The sequence below is a fragment of the Pezoporus flaviventris genome, unplaced genomic scaffold, assembly GCF_033815535.1.
Source record: "Pezoporus flaviventris isolate CSIRO_AGI_PZ_B2104156 unplaced genomic scaffold, CSIRO_AGI_Pfla_v1 ptg000047l, whole genome shotgun sequence".
In the NCBI taxonomy this organism is placed as follows: Eukaryota; Metazoa; Chordata; class Aves; order Psittaciformes; family Psittacidae; genus Pezoporus; species Pezoporus flaviventris.
The window spans coordinates 16,030,196-16,049,114 of NW_026892595.1; the positions used below are offsets into that span (position 1 = coordinate 16,030,196).

The 18,919-nt window shown below is 38.1% G+C and overlaps 1 protein-coding gene across 15 annotated transcripts in view; it reads left to right on the forward strand.

Moving 5' to 3' along the window:
• Positions 1-18,919, forward strand: part of AKAP9 (A-kinase anchoring protein 9) — a 429,434-nt gene that overhangs the window by 328,244 nt on the left and 82,271 nt on the right. For 13 of the 15 annotated variants that reach the window (XM_061468443.1, XM_061468440.1, XM_061468444.1 and 10 more), the window contains one exon: positions 12,848-13,102. In XM_061468443.1, the coding sequence (XP_061324427.1) occupies positions 12,848-13,102 (255 nt within the window). Of the gene's footprint in view, positions 1-12,847; positions 13,103-13,655; positions 13,831-18,919 lie in introns of those variants that run through there. The other 2 variants (XM_061468456.1, XM_061468457.1) reach the window with 2 other exon arrangements.

Here is an 18,919-nt window from a genome sequence, read left to right on the forward strand (position 1 = left end):
TACTCTAGAAATGGTGGGGTTTTTTTTAAAGTTAATGAATTTGAATTTGCAGTTGGCTATTTGCAGTGTGTTATGGAAGAACAAACTATGTGAGCTGGAATAGAGTGTTGATTAGGATCCCACAGGAAACAGTATTTGCCTGACTACAGTTTTCTTTAGACATGTCAAGTTTTTTCTTGGATGAGTCTCATCAGTATTCATGATTTTTGTGAAGCATCTGATTACCCCCAACCCTGGCCCCCTGGAAGCTACATTGATGCTTGATAATACACCACAACCAAGGCTACAGTCATCAGTGTGATTTTGCATATACTCCGTAGGGAGTCTCAAAAGACTGGCAAAGATTGCTTTTTAAAGGAAATAGACTTGTCTAATGAATTGTCAACATTAAGGTCCTTGGAGATCTGCACAACTCTCAATATGAGAATGCCTTTAAGTAACTAGGGCTGATTCAGACAGAACTTCTTGCTGAAAATCAGTGTCATTTTAAGATTTTTGATACTGTTTCACACAGTCTTAGAAACAAACTAAGAACTTGATCTAGGTACAATCATAATTTTGTGGTTACAAGTGAATAAAACGTTGTACTAAGCATCTTAGTTTTTTTTCTTTTTTTTTTTTAATGTCTTCCTCTCAAAGTAGGTGGTCTTCCAGGTGCCTGTGTCACTCAGCATTTACATTATTAGCAGTGGAAAGAATGCATGGTTTTATGTAGACAGTACTAAACTGAAGTGGGTGAAGAGGCTTAGAATTCAAGATTATCTTGACAAACGATCTGGTACAAAAGGACATAGAAGCAATACTTAAAGCTTTCTTTGTCTCTTTAATGATAAGGACTGTCTTTGGGTTTCTCCGGTCCTTGAGCCTAATGGCGGAATTGGAGGGGGTAAAGCAGCATCCCTGGTGCAAAAAGTCAAGCTGGGGATGGCTTGAGCAAATCTGATATGCAAATTTATGCGACTGGGTGGGATGTATCCAAACATTCTCCAGGAGCTTGCTGCTATCATTGCAAGGCTATTCCCTTGCTCATCTTTGAAAGGTCATTGTAATTAGGCACATCCAAATAAGCAGGGGAAAAAATAAATCAAACATCAGATCCATCTTCAGGAAGGGCAAGAAGGAGGATCTGGAAATCTATAGGAAGGACAGCCTGGTTGTCTTTGGGAAAATTATGAAGCAGATCCTCCTGGAACCTGTGTTCAGGCACATAATGGGCAAGGACATGATTGGAATTTATCAGGAGCAAATTAACTGTCCTCTATGATGAGGCAAGTGGCTCATTAGATGAGGAGAGAATGGTGGGTATCGTTTACTTTGGCATGAGGAAGGCATTTGATGTGACTGACTTCTGGCTGTTTGTAACCAATCTGGAGGTGGGTGGTTTGGATAGGTAGACTGCAAGGTAGGTAGAAAAGCCAACACAGCTATCTTGTCTCTCTCCTGCTCCTCACCATGTAATTTTTTCATTGCAGCATATGGTATGTGTGGGGGCTTTCCTCTGTATCTATTTGCTGATGTTGTGAACCAGCTTTTAGATTCACTTAAGCATATTTAGCAAATATTATGGTTTAGTATTAATTTATTCCAGAAAATGTTCAGATGTTAATTCATTTCCTATGAATGCTATTTTAACTCTGCAAAAGGAGTTAGATACCAATTTGTTCTTTTCAAACAACTTTCCATTGGGAGAATCACATTCAAAGACTTGATTTTACAGTGCCAGATTAGACACAACATAGACCTAATTTAAGAAAATACAAATACATAAGCATATATTTAGTAATTCAGGTCTATACTACATCCTAAGGAGCTGATCTGGACTGTGCCACAAAAAGATTATATAAATCCTGCATTTTTTGGCTGTACTGCAGTGAGATGACAAGCAATTAAGATAATTTCTAATAATGCTTCACTCTTTCCATGTTCTTCAATATAAGTCTGTATTTGGCAGAATTGTCTTCATCGACTGGGGGTGGGGAAAAATACCTTTTTAATTTGGGATGTAGTGTCCATGTAGCTGTATCTCTGTGGGAAAAATGGATTTCAAGTATTTCATTAGGAACCTACTCAAATTAATGTACAGAATGCTATAAAACTGGTGAATGTTTTTTCTGATGATTTTTCTGCAGTTGAAAACATAAGCATGATCGTGTTCTGCTTATAGTTGTTTCATAAATAAATGTAAGCGAGTCTGGTAATAATTAAATCTGGTGGAAGTAATTTGTATTTAGAATGGTATTATTAGAAACATGAGGATTATTACTTTTCTCCTTGAGGCTTTCTCTTTTCTGGTTTTATAGTTTAATGATAATCTTAAAAGTTCAATCTTTATAAAAGCGTGAAATGTCAACCAAAACTTTTAAACATGTAAGATAAGAAGTAGAAGAAAGTGTCTGTGTTACATATGAACTTGTGGGTTGTCAGTAATTTGATCGACAAGCACTGTGTGGAGATACTGGCAACTGTTGACTTTGCATACTGTTGTATTTTTATAGTTGGCTCTTAACTGGCAAGCACAGATGGCCATAGATCATGATTTTTGTATGTTTCTGAATTAGAGAAAACATTTGTATGGTATTTTAAATTTCATTGTTTAAAGATCATGTTATAGTAGTTATAGAGTAACTACATGTATAGAGTTCTGGAGTAGCTACTTATATAAGAGAGTATAGGTAGTGTTAACAGAGAGTTAACATTACATGGATTTTGATTTTAGGTGCTATGTTGTCAAATGGGGTTTTTGGAACCAACTATTTTAATATTTTGTTAATAGTATGAAAGGTTTCTGTGCCCAGCCTTTGAATAATTGGAAGATATGTTCTCAAGTAACTTCTCATTAAGTAATCAATGTTATTTTGTGGTTGTAGCAACTTTTTACAGTTTTTCATGAAAAAATATTCAGATCTGACACTGTCTGGCCTTATACTTACTGATAATGAAGAATATTCTACTTCACAGTCAGCACTAGATGTTTCAGTGGTACTTCATAAAGCATTTGGTTCTGCTCTAACGGAGAGCTTAAAAACTATTTTAGAGAGACCCTGGGAGCTTCTGTTTGAAGGATCAGCCTTGTTCTGCCCACTCCGTGTGTACTATGTAACTTTTTGCTCTGATTCTGAGGAAAAAAAAAAAGAGGACTAAAGTCTGTTTTCTAGGATGTGATAAATTGCAATTATGTGTTGTTAACGAGGAGAAAAATTGTGAAATGCTAGACATGAAAACAAACCCTTCTTTTACCAGAAGGAAACTTCGCGCTTTCCATCTATTATTAGAGAAATTTCGATTGGCGTTTAGCATTACTTTAGGTTAAGGGAAAAGAGACTCACTTTTCTGCTGCCTTGTGGTCTTAGGAATGTTTTTCTAAGGTTATTTTTGGGGGAAGAAGAGCAGCATGTGAGGAAAATGACTGAACAAGACAGATTTATTAACTTCTTGGGTATGTGTCGTATTTAATGACATGGTTTCATTGTTTTTTTTTCTACTGTTCTTATTTTGGAAGACATTTTTTTTGACCTGAGTACTTTTGAGACCTGAATCTAGTGGAATAAACATGCTTAATGCTTAACCCTGTAACTGTATTGCAGTCATTTTCTGAAAATAAATAATCTCCAAGGGATTAATTGAGTCTCCAGCTGTTGATTTAACTATATATAGTTAAATAGCCAATATAGCTATATGCTTGTTAAAGAACAGGTGCTAAACCAGTTGCTTTAAGAAGATATAACATGAAGTAACTACATAAGCAACGCTCAGACTGTTAGTAGCTCTTTTTTTAGTGATGCAGAACCAACATACTGGCACGTCTCTGATGACTCTACTGCTTTCCAAAAATTAAAGTTCTGTGTAGATTAATGAATTAATTGCCTATATTAGAGCACGAAGTTGCTACTATGCCACATGACAAGTGTTCTTTTGAGGCCCAGCTGAAGCGTGTTGTCTGTGAATATCCATACTTTCTTATTTCTTGTGGTGTGTGGTATTCGCTGGTATACTTTGTTTAAATAATTAATTGTGAACAGTTCATGAAGTACAGTTAATGAAGTATAGTTCTGTTGATAAGAATGAGTAAAATCAATACTTGTTCGTAACTCGACGGCACTGAAATCAACAGAAATCAACTGCAGTAAATGTAAAGCTTAACACTATAATTTTGTTGAGTCAAACACAATATTGAAAGAAAAAGCAGGTAGAAAATTGGGAGCTAGTACATAATTTTAATGCTTAAGTAGCATGGGCACAGTCTTTTTGTTTTTCTTTCTTTTTTTTTTTTTTTCCCTTCTGTTCAGGCATGCTGTATCTGCCTTTTGCTTCCAGAAAGTAACTTGTTTTACAAGGCTGATTTCATGAGGAGTTGAATGGGGGAAAAGTACTTTAAAATTCTACTTAAATTTGTAATTGTATAACCTTACAAAACTGTCAACGCTGGAGAATGCTTAACGGTTCATCTTCATGAAATATTGTCCTTATTATGGTTTTCAGTCTAACGATTTTTCTGCCAAATGTGTTTTGTAAGCATTACTTTAATCTGTGCCAATGGCTTTAAAGTGTGGTACTTTTTGCAAGTCACAGGCCTTTTTTATTGTTGTTGGGTTTCGTTTTGTTTTACCTCTATTTTCATGTGATCAAATTTATCTAACACAAGCTTTGTTTTAGGCCAGTAGATGATACACAGCAATCTGGCCAGTAGGTGATACACAGCAATCTAGTTTCCATTTGGTTGGTGTCATGTGTAGCCTACCTAATTTACTCTACTACGTGCCACCAGTGGCTTAGTTTTATTAGTTATTTTGAAGTTTTAACTTTGTGCTATTGGGTTGGTTGGTTGGTTGTTGCTTTTTTTTCCAGCCTAGTTAAAGAAAGCGTCAGGATCCAGTTTTTAATTAAAGTTGGTGTTACACATAATCCTAGTGGAGCATGAGTGCATTTTTTGTCAGTGTGTAACTCTTTTGCCTTCCCATTATTACCAAGCCTTTGAAACTCTGGGCAAAAGCAAAGGATAGACCGTGCCTTTTGAGACAGCACCCGACTGGTGATCTCCCTCACTTAACGCAGAGTAAAAGAGGTTCTGTTACATGTCGGCTCCCTTGGCCTTGAAGGACAAAGATATTTCAGGCTTCAAGCATGGATGATCTGTGTTTTTTTTACGTAACAGCATGAAACAAGCTTTCTGTTGCCCTCTCATTTTTGTTACTGACAGCTTGGCCCAATCCACTGATTTTGTCTTCACTTGGGGGAAACACAGTACCAGTGCAAGTCACATGCTTTTTTCACTCATTATGAGGGTCAAGTTTAAAAGTAGATAGGAGCAATATATAAATCATGTGTGTAGAAGTAGGTTAGTTAACAGACTAGTTGAGTAATTTTTTTTAGCAGTTAGTTTGAGGCACTGCATTTCCTGAAGCAGTCCAGCACTGAAATGCATTTGATGTGTCTGTCATTGTAACCTGACTTGAGACTATTTTCGTATGATTAACTTCCATTCCTTGTCCAGAAAATAACCCAGCTGTAATGAACTTAGCTGTCCCTAGGTCTGTTCCTATTTAAATTCTTGGGACATGGAAGAGCAGACCAGATGAGAACCACACTAATTCTGAGGCTTTCCAGTTCACAGTGCCATCTGGAGAGGTTCATTCAAGTTCAGTGTCCTTGGTTATTAGCACTGCCAACGGTACTCCAACTTGATACAGGCTGCTAAAAAGAATTGACTGGTACGCTATTCCTCTCACTGTCCTGTGTGGTCCTTTGTGGCACTTCAACTATAAATGTAAATTGTGGTGATCCCATTGGTTTTCTTCAGAGTACTGCAAAAGAATGGCTGTCTGGAGCTGAAAACCTTTGTATTTAGGTAAAGACTGTAGCATTTCTTCTGGAAATTTTCATAGCCTTATTGGCATCCTCTGAGACTCTTGAGTCTCTCCATATGGGGAGATGTTCTAAGGTCTTACTGATGTTATTTGGAAAAATTTGTCTGTGAGTGCAACATAAAAATGAGTAGATTAAAAATACCTCATCCCTGGGTAGTTATTTTCTTGATCATTCAACCTAGTGTTTCCCACTTAGTAAATTCAGCATCTGTTGAGTGGAATGAATAAACCAAAGCTCCATTTGCCTCAACAGTTAAGTAGATTGAAACTTGGAAGACATTAATTCTTACAGTTTGGATTTTCAGATGTGTGGCATAGTTTGTTGAACATATTTGCGAGTTGCTTGCTCCATTACCTTTCTGTAGGTTTTTATCTCAGAATTTGGAAAGACTTCTGATAGTGTCCAATTTGTTGATTAGCAGAATAGAATAATAGAATAATAGACTTCACCAGAAAGATGTCTATTTATCCTCTGGTTTTGAAGTTATCCTCTGTTAGTAGAGGCATTAGGAACCTAGAAGACCAGGTGGCGCTGTAAATTTGTCTACACTTCACAAGTTAGTGCTTTGCAGCACAACCCTCAGTGCTTAGGTCTTCTGAGAATATGACAAAAGTGACAAATAGCCACTTTCTTCTCTGGGAGAGTTACCAGTTAACCTGTTTGACACCCCTCTAGGAGGCAGACTGTCAAGCTTTTACAAAACTTGGTGGCCTAACAACAAATGAGTTTAACAGCCTAGGCAAGGCTTTACTGCCTAAATCTCATTGTTGCTGTCTCTCAGACTCTCTTACTTACCCCTTTTGAGGGCATCTTACCTGCTACCATGGAACATTAAAATGTTCCTGTGTCTTGGAATTGTAAAAACAGGTCACAGGTGCGAGACAGATTATGGCAGGTTTTTTTGGGGTTTTTTTAGTTATCCAGGGGAAGGTGAAATAGGTAACCTGAGACAGACTGCATCCGATCTCCAGCTTCTAAACGATGTCAAAATTTCAAATTCAGGTTGGCCTTTTTAGTTTGTCCCTGTTGGCTTGCAAGACACCCAAGTCAAGACTTCATGGGACGTATCTGTACTTTGTAGATGAATGAAATGAATGAAACAAATCCCACTCCAGGGCCCTGCTTTTTGTTCTTTGTGTATCACTGAAAGCCTTTGTAGCAGTAATTGCTTACCTGTGGTCAAAGGGAGTAGTGACCTATCATTACTAGGGCAGGTGAATCTTGAATTAATCCTTCACCTTTAAAGATGTTAATAGTCTGGCCTAGACTGAATATTTTGGTTTCATTTTCACTCTTAGTAATAACTCAGAAATACCTTATTATCACTCAGTCATAAGGAGTAGGAGCATTATATTGGAAAAGCCTTTCTATCACAAGACTCTTTATGATCTTCTGGGAGCTTCATGATGCATGAGCATCATCTTCAGTTGCAGCCGAAGTCTGTCTGATTTTGGGATATATCATAGTTATCACTTGAACAATACAGTTTGCCAAAATGCATGTTATGCATTCAGATGCAACTTAGAGCAGACTTATTAATATTCAGTCTATACGCCAAATACCCCTTTCTCAGACAAATTTGTGGCTTTTGTTTTGGTGTCAAGTCTCAAGGAACACCTGGCATTTCACTTTTGCCTACCCCTTATGTGTTTATGAGAGTTTTGGTCACCTAGACTGAAAGTTTAAGAGATGCTTTTTGCTGTTAAATGCAACATTTACTTTGAAGCACTGAATCTAGGTGGTGTTTGTTAGGCTCACTGAGCCTTTTTCAACTGTATTGTGAGACCAGATTCTCAAAACCAAATGGTATTGCTGCTATCAAATTCTGTTTTACAAAACAGAATCTTGCAAAACATGTAGGGTTATTTCAGTCATACAGTAAATAGTTAATTGAAAAACTGGTGTATAGACAGTTGGATTCAAAACTTAGTCATGTGCTGTGGTAGGCATTGAGAGTCATTTCAGAGAGGTTTCTCATGGTTTATCTTCATTGCTGCCAGGTCATGCTGCTCACTCATGGTTAGTTTGCTCTCCAGCAGGACTGTCAGGTCTTCTTCAGCAGAGCTACAAACCAGGGCAGTCAGTCCCCAACTGTTACTGCTATATGGGATAATTCCATCCCAGATGTAGGACTTGAGGTTTATCTTTGTTAAATCTTATACAGTTCTTGTTGGCTTAGTCTTCCAGCATGTTGGTGTTTCTCTGTATGGTGGTTCTTCCTTGTAGTGTATCTGGCTTTCCTCCAGTTTAGTGTTATCTGTGAACTTGGTTAAGGTGCATTCAGTTTCATCATTCAGATTATATATAAAGATACCGAATACTATAGGACTGCCAGTTTCATTTTGAGCTATTAACCACCGCTCTGAACTAGAGATAAGAAAATTCAGAAGTCCTTGTCTTCTGATACTGACTGAGTGAAGTTGCACACTGCTGGTGCAGTGGTTTGTGTTATACCTTAGTTACTGGACTGTTCTTATCTCAACTTGTGGGAGTTACATTCTTTTGTTTCTCCTCCCCATCCCTCCGGGAGCTTGGGGAGGAAGGGGAGGGAGTGAGCGCGGCTGCATGGCTCTGGGTTGCTGGCTGGGCTTAAATCACGACAGTGATCTGAAAAAAGACCACAGAACTGGTCCAGCAGAGAACATTTCTCACTGGTTGTCAGAGTGTTTGAGAGCTTTTAAGAAAGAGCAAAATCTCTTCTGTGAGTAGGTGTCCTGGGTTCAGCAGTAGAAGTTGGTTTTTCTCCTTCTTAGTAGCTGGTGCAGTGCTGTGTTTCTGACTTTCAGCCTGGGAACGGTGCTGACAGAACCGATGTTTTTAGTTACTGCTCAAATGTTTGGTCTGGCCAAGGACTTTCTGAGCCTCATGCTCTGCCAAGAAGGAGGGAAAGCCGGGAAGAAGCAGAGACGGGACACCTGAACCAAACTGACCAAAGAGGTATTCCATACCACAGCACGGCATGCCCAGGATGTAACTGAGAGTTACCCAGAAGGGCTGGGACTGTGGGGTTGACGAAGTATCGGTCAGTGCTTGGTCGGGCTGGGGGGGGGCGAGTTATCAGTCGACGGATGCTGAGGTCTTGTATTCTCTTCCCTTGTTATTTCCTTTATCATTATTATTATTGGTGGTAGCAGTAGTGATTTGTGTTATACCTTAGTTACTAAACTGTTCTTATCTCAGCCCGTGGGAGTTGCATTCTTTTCGATTCTCCTTCCCATCCGTTTTGGAGCGAAATTTTGTTTTAACACACACTTTAATTTCTACTTTATAAATAGTTCAGTCCGATCATATTTGAAATTAATCGATGCACAGCATATCCCAGCCATCTAGATGACTGGCATAATTGCCAAGGGTCAGAACGTGCTGAAGATAGCTGAATGAATACATACTGCTGCTGTTGCAATTATAGCAGCACATTAACTTATCACAGTTGACACGGTTTACACAAGTAATCCCCACCACTCTGCAAGTTAGTTCCCTTCTGCCTCAAGAGTACTTAATTCCTAATAGCAGTTGATTCTCCTCTGCTTTTCTGACTTCCTGACAATTGGAGGGCATCAGCATTTAAAAGCTAAGTAATGATGTACCAGGTGTCTAATTTTGGTGTAGTCTGTGATGTGGATTGGGGCTAGTGTGTTGGTTTGGGATTCATATGTAGAAGGAGGTTATAATTACAACTACATAAATAAATGTACTCTAAATATCTACTTTCTAGTCAATTGTTATTTTACTGTGAGAAATGATTTTGAAAAGTATACCCATTATTTTTCTGCATGCTTCTCTGTTGTAGTCTTGTGACTTTCAGTAAGTTTTTTCCTGTTTATAAGAGGCAATATCTAGAGCAACTTGCTCTAGATCGGTTTTCAAGATGTGATTAAGTCTATGGTAAAGTTGCGTTGTGGGCTAAGTTCCTGATGCTTTCCCAGGCTAAGGGGCTCATTCTTTATTGCTTCTTGGAGACAGATCAGTGTGGAGAGTCTGTTCTGAGTGCTCTTCAGCTTCTGGTTTTGGATCCTTCTTCCTCCATTAGTAACTCTTGTGTTTATCTTTTGCTCTTGCTTGCAACTTTTTTAACTCAACAGAGAGATGACATTGATAGTTTCAAAACTGCAGATTCAGAGCTGACAGAAGCAGTGTTAAGTTCTCCGCAGACTTAGTTTTGGCATTATCAAGCCGGTGTGCCTGGAAGACAGGGTGAAAGAATGTATAGCTATATTAGCTTGTATTTGTTACACATTTTGTACAGACAGGAAAACCTATTTTTCTGAAATATAAAATCTGAAAGTATTTTTCTCTTTAAGTTTTAATTCTAGAAAATTTGTTTTCCATAGTTTCCATGACTACTGATGGACTTTTTCCTGCTTGTTACTGAAATGTAGATAGATCCTCCTCAACTCTAGTTCCTGAGTCCCATTTTCTGAAGGAATTAGAATGCTGAGACTTCCCTGTCTTGATGTGAGCATCACAGAGTGTATCTGGTCAGCAGTAGCATTTTGTTATGCTGCTTCTCTCGCTTCTGTTTTATTGTTTGCTTGTTGTTGCGTTTTTAAATTTGATTACAATTTGAAGCTACAGTGCATTAGTAGCTGGACAGTTCTGTGTGTATGTGAATATTCAGTGGGAGAAGTGATATGATTTATGCATGCATCTACCACTAATAGTGTAGTTATTTCCAAAATACTAGATGCTGGTACAGAAATAATCAGTTGAGGACTTGTGTAACACAAAAAATAATAGTTTAATTTGCACATGCACTTAGTTTTCATATGTGCCCATCTTCAATGTTTAAGCAGGAAAAAAGAAAAAATAAAGTCTGCTTATAGCTGCCATGGTAAAACATAGTCTGTTAATTCTGAAGAAGTGAAAGTCGACAGCTTAATTTGGAAAGGAGAGAAATCTGGCATAACCTGATACTTCAGCTAAAATATGCAAAATTCTTTAGGAGGGACATGGAGTAATTCACTTATCCTTATGCTACACATCTAATTTTGTAGGCAAACCGACACTGTAAAGCTGCTTGAAGAAAAATCCAACTTAACTTTCCATTGCACAAGGTTTCAGTCAAGTTGGGGAAGGAAGTTCTTAACCAATGGCACTGCATGTCTGTCATTATTTAAAACTAGAAAAAGGCAAAATCTCTTGTAGTTACGCTTGAAGTCGGGTTGTCTGCTTCCTGTCATTGTGGCATTAGGACAAATTCTGCTTGTCTTTGGTTAAATTGCAAATAGTTTGTTGAGGTAAATTTACAGTTTTTGGAGAATGTTGTAATGTTATGGGGAGGCAACTGGGACCTTCACCCTTCCCATTTTTGAGAAGCTAAATCTATAGTTTTGTTGTTTGTGGTTTTTTTTTTCCTTAAACTTTGAAGTCAGGAGGAGACTGTCCTTTCTTGCCCTGTTCAGAATTTGTGGATTTAATAGATTTTTTTTTTTTGTGAAATAATGAAAGTTACTTATTTAAAAAATAAAAAGAAATAATTTGTGAAGCTGCAGTAGGGAGGAAATAGGTATTAACTATGTAGGTGGGTCTATTTGGCTCAGCAAATCTTCAGGTCTTCCTCCTGTAAACAGACTAGGAGCCATATGCCAAGCTGTCAGTAGTCTTTGAGAATGGAGAGGAGGCTGAAGAAAGCCAAGAAGAAACACAGATAAAGGGATAAACTAGCCAGAAGTCAGAACTGATCCGTCAGTGATGTGTTTATTTAGACAGGGGTGTCTCAGCTGTCTTGGGGCCAGATGAGAGCTAGAGATCACTTCAAGTGACAGCTTGCACTGCAGCTGAACGGTGACTGGGAAAGGGAATCTATGTGTCCTGCTTGGTTTGGGTGTTGCTGAAGAGGTTGGATGGAAGCCTGGCTTTCTCGATTGGTGAATATCCTGAGCAAACATGCTGCCTTTCTTCTATAGCTTTCTCTTAAAATTGCAGCAGATTTATTAAAAAAATCATGATATTTGGTATTAGTTGATGTAAAAAGTATTTAAAGCTTTAGGGTCTTCATTAGCACACTTTATATATACTTTGGAGCTATGTTTCTAAAACATATTGTGGCACTTAATTAATCTTGGACTCTTCAATTGGAAAATAATGATTTTTGATACCAGATGTTACTGGTAGCATCTGTTTAGTTTTCAGTTTTAATTTAATTCAATTTAATTGGTAAAACCTGCTCTGCCTGTTTTTTTTTTGTTTGAACAGAAATTCTGTTCTTATTAAGAAAAAAGTGTTTTAAGTGGATTTTCCTGTGTAAACCACTATAAAGTGATTAAAAGTGGTAAGCTCTTCAAAAGGCAGTGTCTTACTGTATTTGAATAGCTTACGTACTAATTGGTTTTTCAACTGTGTGCCTGTCTCACCTGTGACTTTTTGTTCATCAGCATGTTTTGCTACAAGGTAGTGTATCTTGTAATTTACTCACTGCTTGTTTCTAGACTTTTTCCTCATTATGCATTTCACTATTTCTTTATGATATTTTCCGGAACTTGATCTGCTTTTTGAGTTCTAACATAAACTTTTAAAAAAAGCTTTGTGTGATACTTGCTGAAAGAAAGGTTTGCTTTATCTGTTTCTGGCATAAAAAATTTAAAAGTAATTTCTGTAAATTGATTTTTGAGGTATTTATTACTATGAAAATTAAAACTCAGAGGTTGTTTCATTGCACTTACCCTTTATAATGACATTTGTACCTTTACCTTTGGATGGTTTGATTTCTAGGTATCAGTTTGTGGAACAGTAACTTGCTAGTATGAAACTGAGAAGGAATTCATTAATACAGTGTTAATTTATATTTAACTTTTCTTTTAAAGCAAACTATATAAACAGAAAACCTGAACGTGTCTCAGATATGTTGCATTAACTTCCAACTTGTTTCAGTAGTGATTGGTTTGAAGGCTTATGTAGAATAGCTGGTAAGCCTTTACTGAGGATGTTATTAGTAATAAACAGGAAAACTTTCACCTTTAACAAGATTTTGTCTTTTATGCAGCTTGCCCAATTTAGGCAGCGGAAGGCCCAAACTGATGGTCAGAATGCATCAAAGAAGCAGAAAAAGAAGAAGAAAACAGCAAACATCAAAGATGAAGAATCAGTACAAGATGGGATTGATACTGAGCGATCTCGAGGTGGTGAAGCATCCACGTGCAGCAGCCGAAGGGGAGCAGGTGCCACTGCTGACTTTGCTATTATCAGGACTTTGCATAGTGGAGAAGTTACCAAACACAGCCAGACTTACACCATTGAGGTAAGTTAGTTTCAGGCTGTAAACAGCCACTTTGAGAGTGGGAATACAGAAATTACAGGATATTTTGGACATTATTTTATTTCCTTGCCTCCTCTGCCTGTCCATAGTATGTCCTTCTCCTTAGAGAAGGCACTTTTTACCAGCCTCCTTGTGTTTTCTGTGGTAGTCAGTGTACTGTAGATTATGGAAAGTTTGTTGGTACTGTACACTTTCTAAATAGGTGAAAAATGGTTTTATTTTATTGCTTGTTTTTATGCATTGTGTTTTATTAAAAGGTTACAAATTGCAGTGGATTTTTGATCACTGCAGATATGGTTATAGCAAAATGCAAAACTAAGCATCTTTCATGTATTTGTAATGTAATTTGAGCCTTTCTGATTAATAAGGAGAAATTTAGAAAACACTACTTAGAATTGGATGGCTTAAAAAACTGATAAACAGATACTCTACTTTTACTACTTAATGACATACAGTCCTTACTACTAGTGGCTGAAAGTACATGCTCTGGGAAGGTTTCAAGATGCCCTGTGTGATATACTCTGGCATTCCAGTTCAGTTCTGAGTGAACATGAATTCATGTAATGTAATATGTTGTTCCAGGTATGAGGGACCGGAGATGCTAATGTATTTACAGAATAGGTTATTCCATTTGCAAAAGCAATGCTTCTAAAAAGACATGAATGGTATTCTAAAAAAACAGCTTGATGCAGATTCCCAGCTCTGTGCAGGTGAATTTAGTCTTTTCTGAGATACATAGAATGCTCTGCATTTTGTCCTGTGCTAAGATAGTCAATTTGTAACTATTTTGTCTCCATTATCTCATTTCCAGTAGCTGAGAAGTAATAGAAAAATTACACTTTTAAAAAATTTCTCTCATTTATGCAAGAAAAAAGGTTACCCTAGTGGAGGAGCAGACTAAATCATACAAGTGAATAAAAACTTGTAAAGTCATTGATCCGTTTATTTTACAGTGTCAAGTCTGCAGTATATCAGTACACTAGGTATTCTGAACTTTAAGGATACGTGCCTTTTAATATGCAGCTTTTCATACTTTTGAAAAGTCATATTAGGGCTTCAAAACTGTTTGTTTAACTCAGTAAAACTGTCATTCAACTCGGCTTTTCCTGAAGGAGGTAAATTTTTTTTAATGAGTATTTAATACCAGAATGACAGTTTTCATAGGTGGAGATGAGTCCTTTTTTGCTTTTTAGGAAAAGAGAAAGATGTACTTCATGAAATGCAGCAGGTTATCTGCAGCTAAGGAGAGAGGCCTGCCAGGGTAGAGAGCTGTTTAGAGGGAATTGCTTAAGAGGTTTTTTTAACATTATAGTCTAAATAAATATAACTATATGAAGAAACTTTCTTAACCAAATATATTTTGAAGTACATCATTATTGCATGTTACAGACAACTCTGCTGATGTATTTTCTTTGTCGGGATAAATACCTCTACTACAACTGGGGAAAGAGGGTAAAGTACAAAATCATAGAATAATTTAGGTTGGAAGAGACTTCCAAGGTCATCTAGTCCAATCCCGTGCTCAAAGCAGGTCTAATTAAATCAGGTTAGTCCTAGTAGCCTATGTTGATCTCTGAGGGCTAACAGTATGAGACTGATTTTACAAATGGGAAAAGTATCTGTACTGCAATTGCTAAAGATTGCACACAGATGTATTCTGAAGATTGGGTATGAGTTTTCTGAGGTCTGCCTTATTCTCAAGGGAGATCATCTTATGTTTAAGTAAATAAACATAGATGTGCATTTGGGGTTTTTTGGTTTGTTGGGATTTTGTTTGTTTAGTTTTTTAAATGTGGCTTTGAAAGAATAAGCATGGTGATGAGCATGTGTTTGTAATTTGACTCTCTTGAATTACTCATGTCTTAGTGACTTCTGAAACTGTACTCGCTTCCACCAAAAAAAGCTGCTCCCAATTGGGAAAGCATTTTCCTTTGTTACATGTTGTATGCAGCCTGCTTCTTTGTGTTAAACAAGTAATGGGTATTTTGGAGTTGGAAGATGATTGCTGAAATCTCTATGTGTGCAGTATTAACAGAAGAGGAAAAATTCTGAGAGTTTCAGTGAAACTCATAACTTACTGGTTTTAGTCTTAGAAGTGCAATGACTTGGAGAGAGCCTGTATTACAGTAATTGGATTTAGCTTGCTTAGTTGAAATGGCAGCCAGTGTAATAGGCAGTTTCAGGCTAATCTCTGCAATGGAGAATTAGACAGTCTCTTTGAGCTGTTTGCTTTTTCACCCAGCATTAAATCTTCATAGGCTGCTGTGTCAGGAGAGTAAGGCAAGATTACCTGAGGCATTATGCAGGAATATTTCCTAGATAAATTTTGATTCCAGTTACTTGTTTTGTCTTTTACTGGAACCCATGTTTAGAATTGTTCCTTCTTTACCACAAAATAGACTTGGAACATGGGACTCTCTTGCCTATCTACCTAAAACCCTGTCAGGGCTCTTCTGTGGTAGTTTTGTGGATACAAGCTAATCTCCCTGCGTTTTTTTTTCTAGTATGTCCACTTTACTTAATCTTTTACTGGAATTCATGTTTTGAATTGTTCTTTCTGTACCACAAAATAGACTCAGAATATATGACTATATGGCCTAGGTATCTAAAAATCTTGACCCAGGTTCTTTTGTGGTAGCTTTGTGGATAGAAGTTTATCTCCCTGCAGTATTTCCTGGTTAAAGTTTCTGAGTCTTATGTTAAATGCTTTTCATCTTGGTCTCACGAAGATAATAATATGTTGAGTTTCTAGTTGCCTTTGTTTTTTGGCTTTGTTCTGTTGCACCCTGGTGTCTTTTGGTCTTGACATCCATAGTGTCTTTTTCCACATAGAAGTAAAAATAAACTAGAAGAGATAGCACAGGAAATTAATTGGATCAGCGAAACTCTTTGGTTCAGGATTGCTTCTTTTTGTGACATCCTGCAATTAAAAATGGAAGAAAAAAATACTTCAAGGGTAAATAATCACTGAGATCACCTTCTCTGGAAAGTCTTGAAGTGATGCATTGGAGCAGACTGCTTTGCAAGAATATACCAATACCAGGAAAGCATAACAAATTAACCTATGGCACGGTAAAATTGTCCTTGAGTCACCTGGGTATTAAAAGCTATTATACAAAGCTTCTTAGAAAAGAAAACTTCAGAGTTCTGTGATGAAGAATACCTGTTAATTGACTAAGGTTGGATTAGTAACTTGTCTTCTGTTTTTCACAGGACAAAGCTGTTTGGTAAGAGTTTTAGAATAGCTGAACTGTTTACTCGAGTAGATAATGCAAACATGAACGTGAAGCTATAAACTTTAACTTCAGTTGCTAGTGCTTGAGATTTGTCAGGCGAGGAACAGAAGCAGAGTAAGAATGAGACACTGGGTGGGATTCTTGAGAAGAGCTATGGAAGAAAAGTGACAGAAACATGGAAACATAAACAGTATAGTGAAACTAAGAGGATGCCTCAGTGAGAAAAGATGTAGGTGGTGAATGTGGGTAAGGCATTCCTATGATAGCAAAGAGCAGTCAAAGGCTTTGACTAGAGAAAAGATATTCTGGGATGTACAGTAAGATAGAGGATTTGAAAAAAATAAGTAGATTTTCACCACATGGATCGTGTACATTCTACTTCATCTGAATCTGTGGGTGTATCCCAGGCATGTGACTTAAAATAGATCATCTCTAAAACAGCTAATTCACTCAGGCACTAGAGGCTTTTCTGTATCGTGGGCCACTTGCCTGGGCAACATACAACATCTTCCTTGTAGGGATACCTTTCACAGTTTAACAAGAGCCACCTCCAGAGGCTGAGGATTCATTTCTCTTGCAATCACTTTGTCAGTTCCCCCTTCCTTAGCAAGTAATCCCTCAAATGTCACCTCCTCTAGTTCATGTGTTGAGTCTTTATCTTCCTTCACTGCACAAGTTGTTTTTCATTTCCATTTCCTCTTGCTTATAGGGGCAACTGATAGCAGCAAGGATTGGTCCTTAAGTTCAGCTGCAGTGTGTATTGCTGGGATTGGAGTGGCTGCACTGTCTGTCACTGGGGTTGGAGTGGCTGCAGTATCTTTTGTCAGAGTTGGCGTAGCTGTGGTGCTCATCGTTGGGGATGGACTTGGCCACGATATCTATTGCTTTGCCATCAGATCCAGAGACATCTTTTTCCCCTTGAGCTTACTGGATAGGGTTGAGCGGGGCTTTGTAGGCATAGGCTAGGCCCCAGCATGTTACAGTTATTTGTACCTTTCTGGTATTCCCAGGATGACAGCATACTTTTTCCAAATGTTTTACTAGTTTTTCAGGACTTCACACTTGTTCAGGGTTAAAAGTTTCAAAGCACTGGAGGGGGGCCTACTGGCCTAGGTACTTACCCATATGATCCCATACACCTGCCACTCATGACTCTTGGTGGTATTCTTAGATAATTGTCTAACCTTAAACAAGACCTGAGCCACATTCAACAAAATGATGTTTCCTAGCAAAAGGACCAGATTGGTTTCAAGGGTACTCTTAAATTATCACACTACTGTAAATAGCCTGGTGGGAGAGCAGAATGTGCAAGAGCTCATCTCAATAGGCTGGCACTCCGAGAGGGGAAAAAAAAAGAGGTCTAAGTGTTAACAATTCCCGTTACATGCCTCCTGAAGTATGGAGGTGATGGCCATGCTGGCAACATACTGGATCAGTTTCATAGTCAATAATCCTATTGTATCACAAGCCATTATCATAAAGTACAACGAAATGAGAACCTTAGCCCAGGCCCCAAAGCCGATAAACTAAACCAGCAAATATTGGCTTCAAGTAAGGTGTGACATAAGGAAACTCTGAGACCAGGTGCAACGACTCTGATAGCAAATCAGCATTGTGACAAGTGACTATTAATTCAAAACAATGAATGCTTATCACAAATATGATTAGACACACTCTGGTCAGATCTGTTGTTATCTCGACCCTTTGTGTCCCACTTTGAGCACCATAAAGGACTGTTGTGGTTTAAGCCCAGCTGGTAACTCAGAATCAGGCAGCTCACTCACTTTCCCCCTTCTTTCCCCCCTGCTTCTGGAGGGATGGGGAGGAGAATTGAAAGAATGCAACTGCCATGGGTTGAGATAAGAACAGTCCAGTAACTACGGTGCAATGCAAAACTGCTACTACTACCACCAATAATAATAATAGGGAAATAAGAAGGGGAGAGAATATAAAACCAGAAGGGGAAAATGAAAAGAAAACAGTAAACATAAGTGATGCATTATACAGTTGTTCACCACCTGCCAAACGATACCCAGCCCAACCCGAGCAGGGATCAGTCCCTTCTACATGACTCCCCCCAGTTTATACACTGGGCATGACTTGCTGTCTTATGGAATACCTTTGGCTAGTTTGGGTCAGGTGTCCTGTCTCTGCTCCCTCCCTGCTTCTCATGCCCCTCTTCACTGGCAGAGCACAGGAGACTGAAAAGTCCTTGATCAGAGTAAGCACTACTTAGAAACAACCAAAACACCAGTGTGTTATCAGCATTGTTCTCAGACTGAAGCCAAAACAGCACTGCACCGTCTACCAGGGAGGAGAAAAAAAGCAACCTGTTACAGCTGAAACCAGGACAATGTTGGAATCTAATGTGTGAGCTCATAGGATTTAAGTCTTTTAAAGTGATTTTTAGTAGGGTATGGATGAATGCCATAGCACAGAAGACAGAGCCATTTAACTTGAGTTTATTTGGCCATCTTTCTCTACTTACCTTCAATAAATCCCTTGGCTAAAATACTAGGTCTTAACAGCCAGAAAACTATCTAGATGCAGGGTTGAAGGAGAT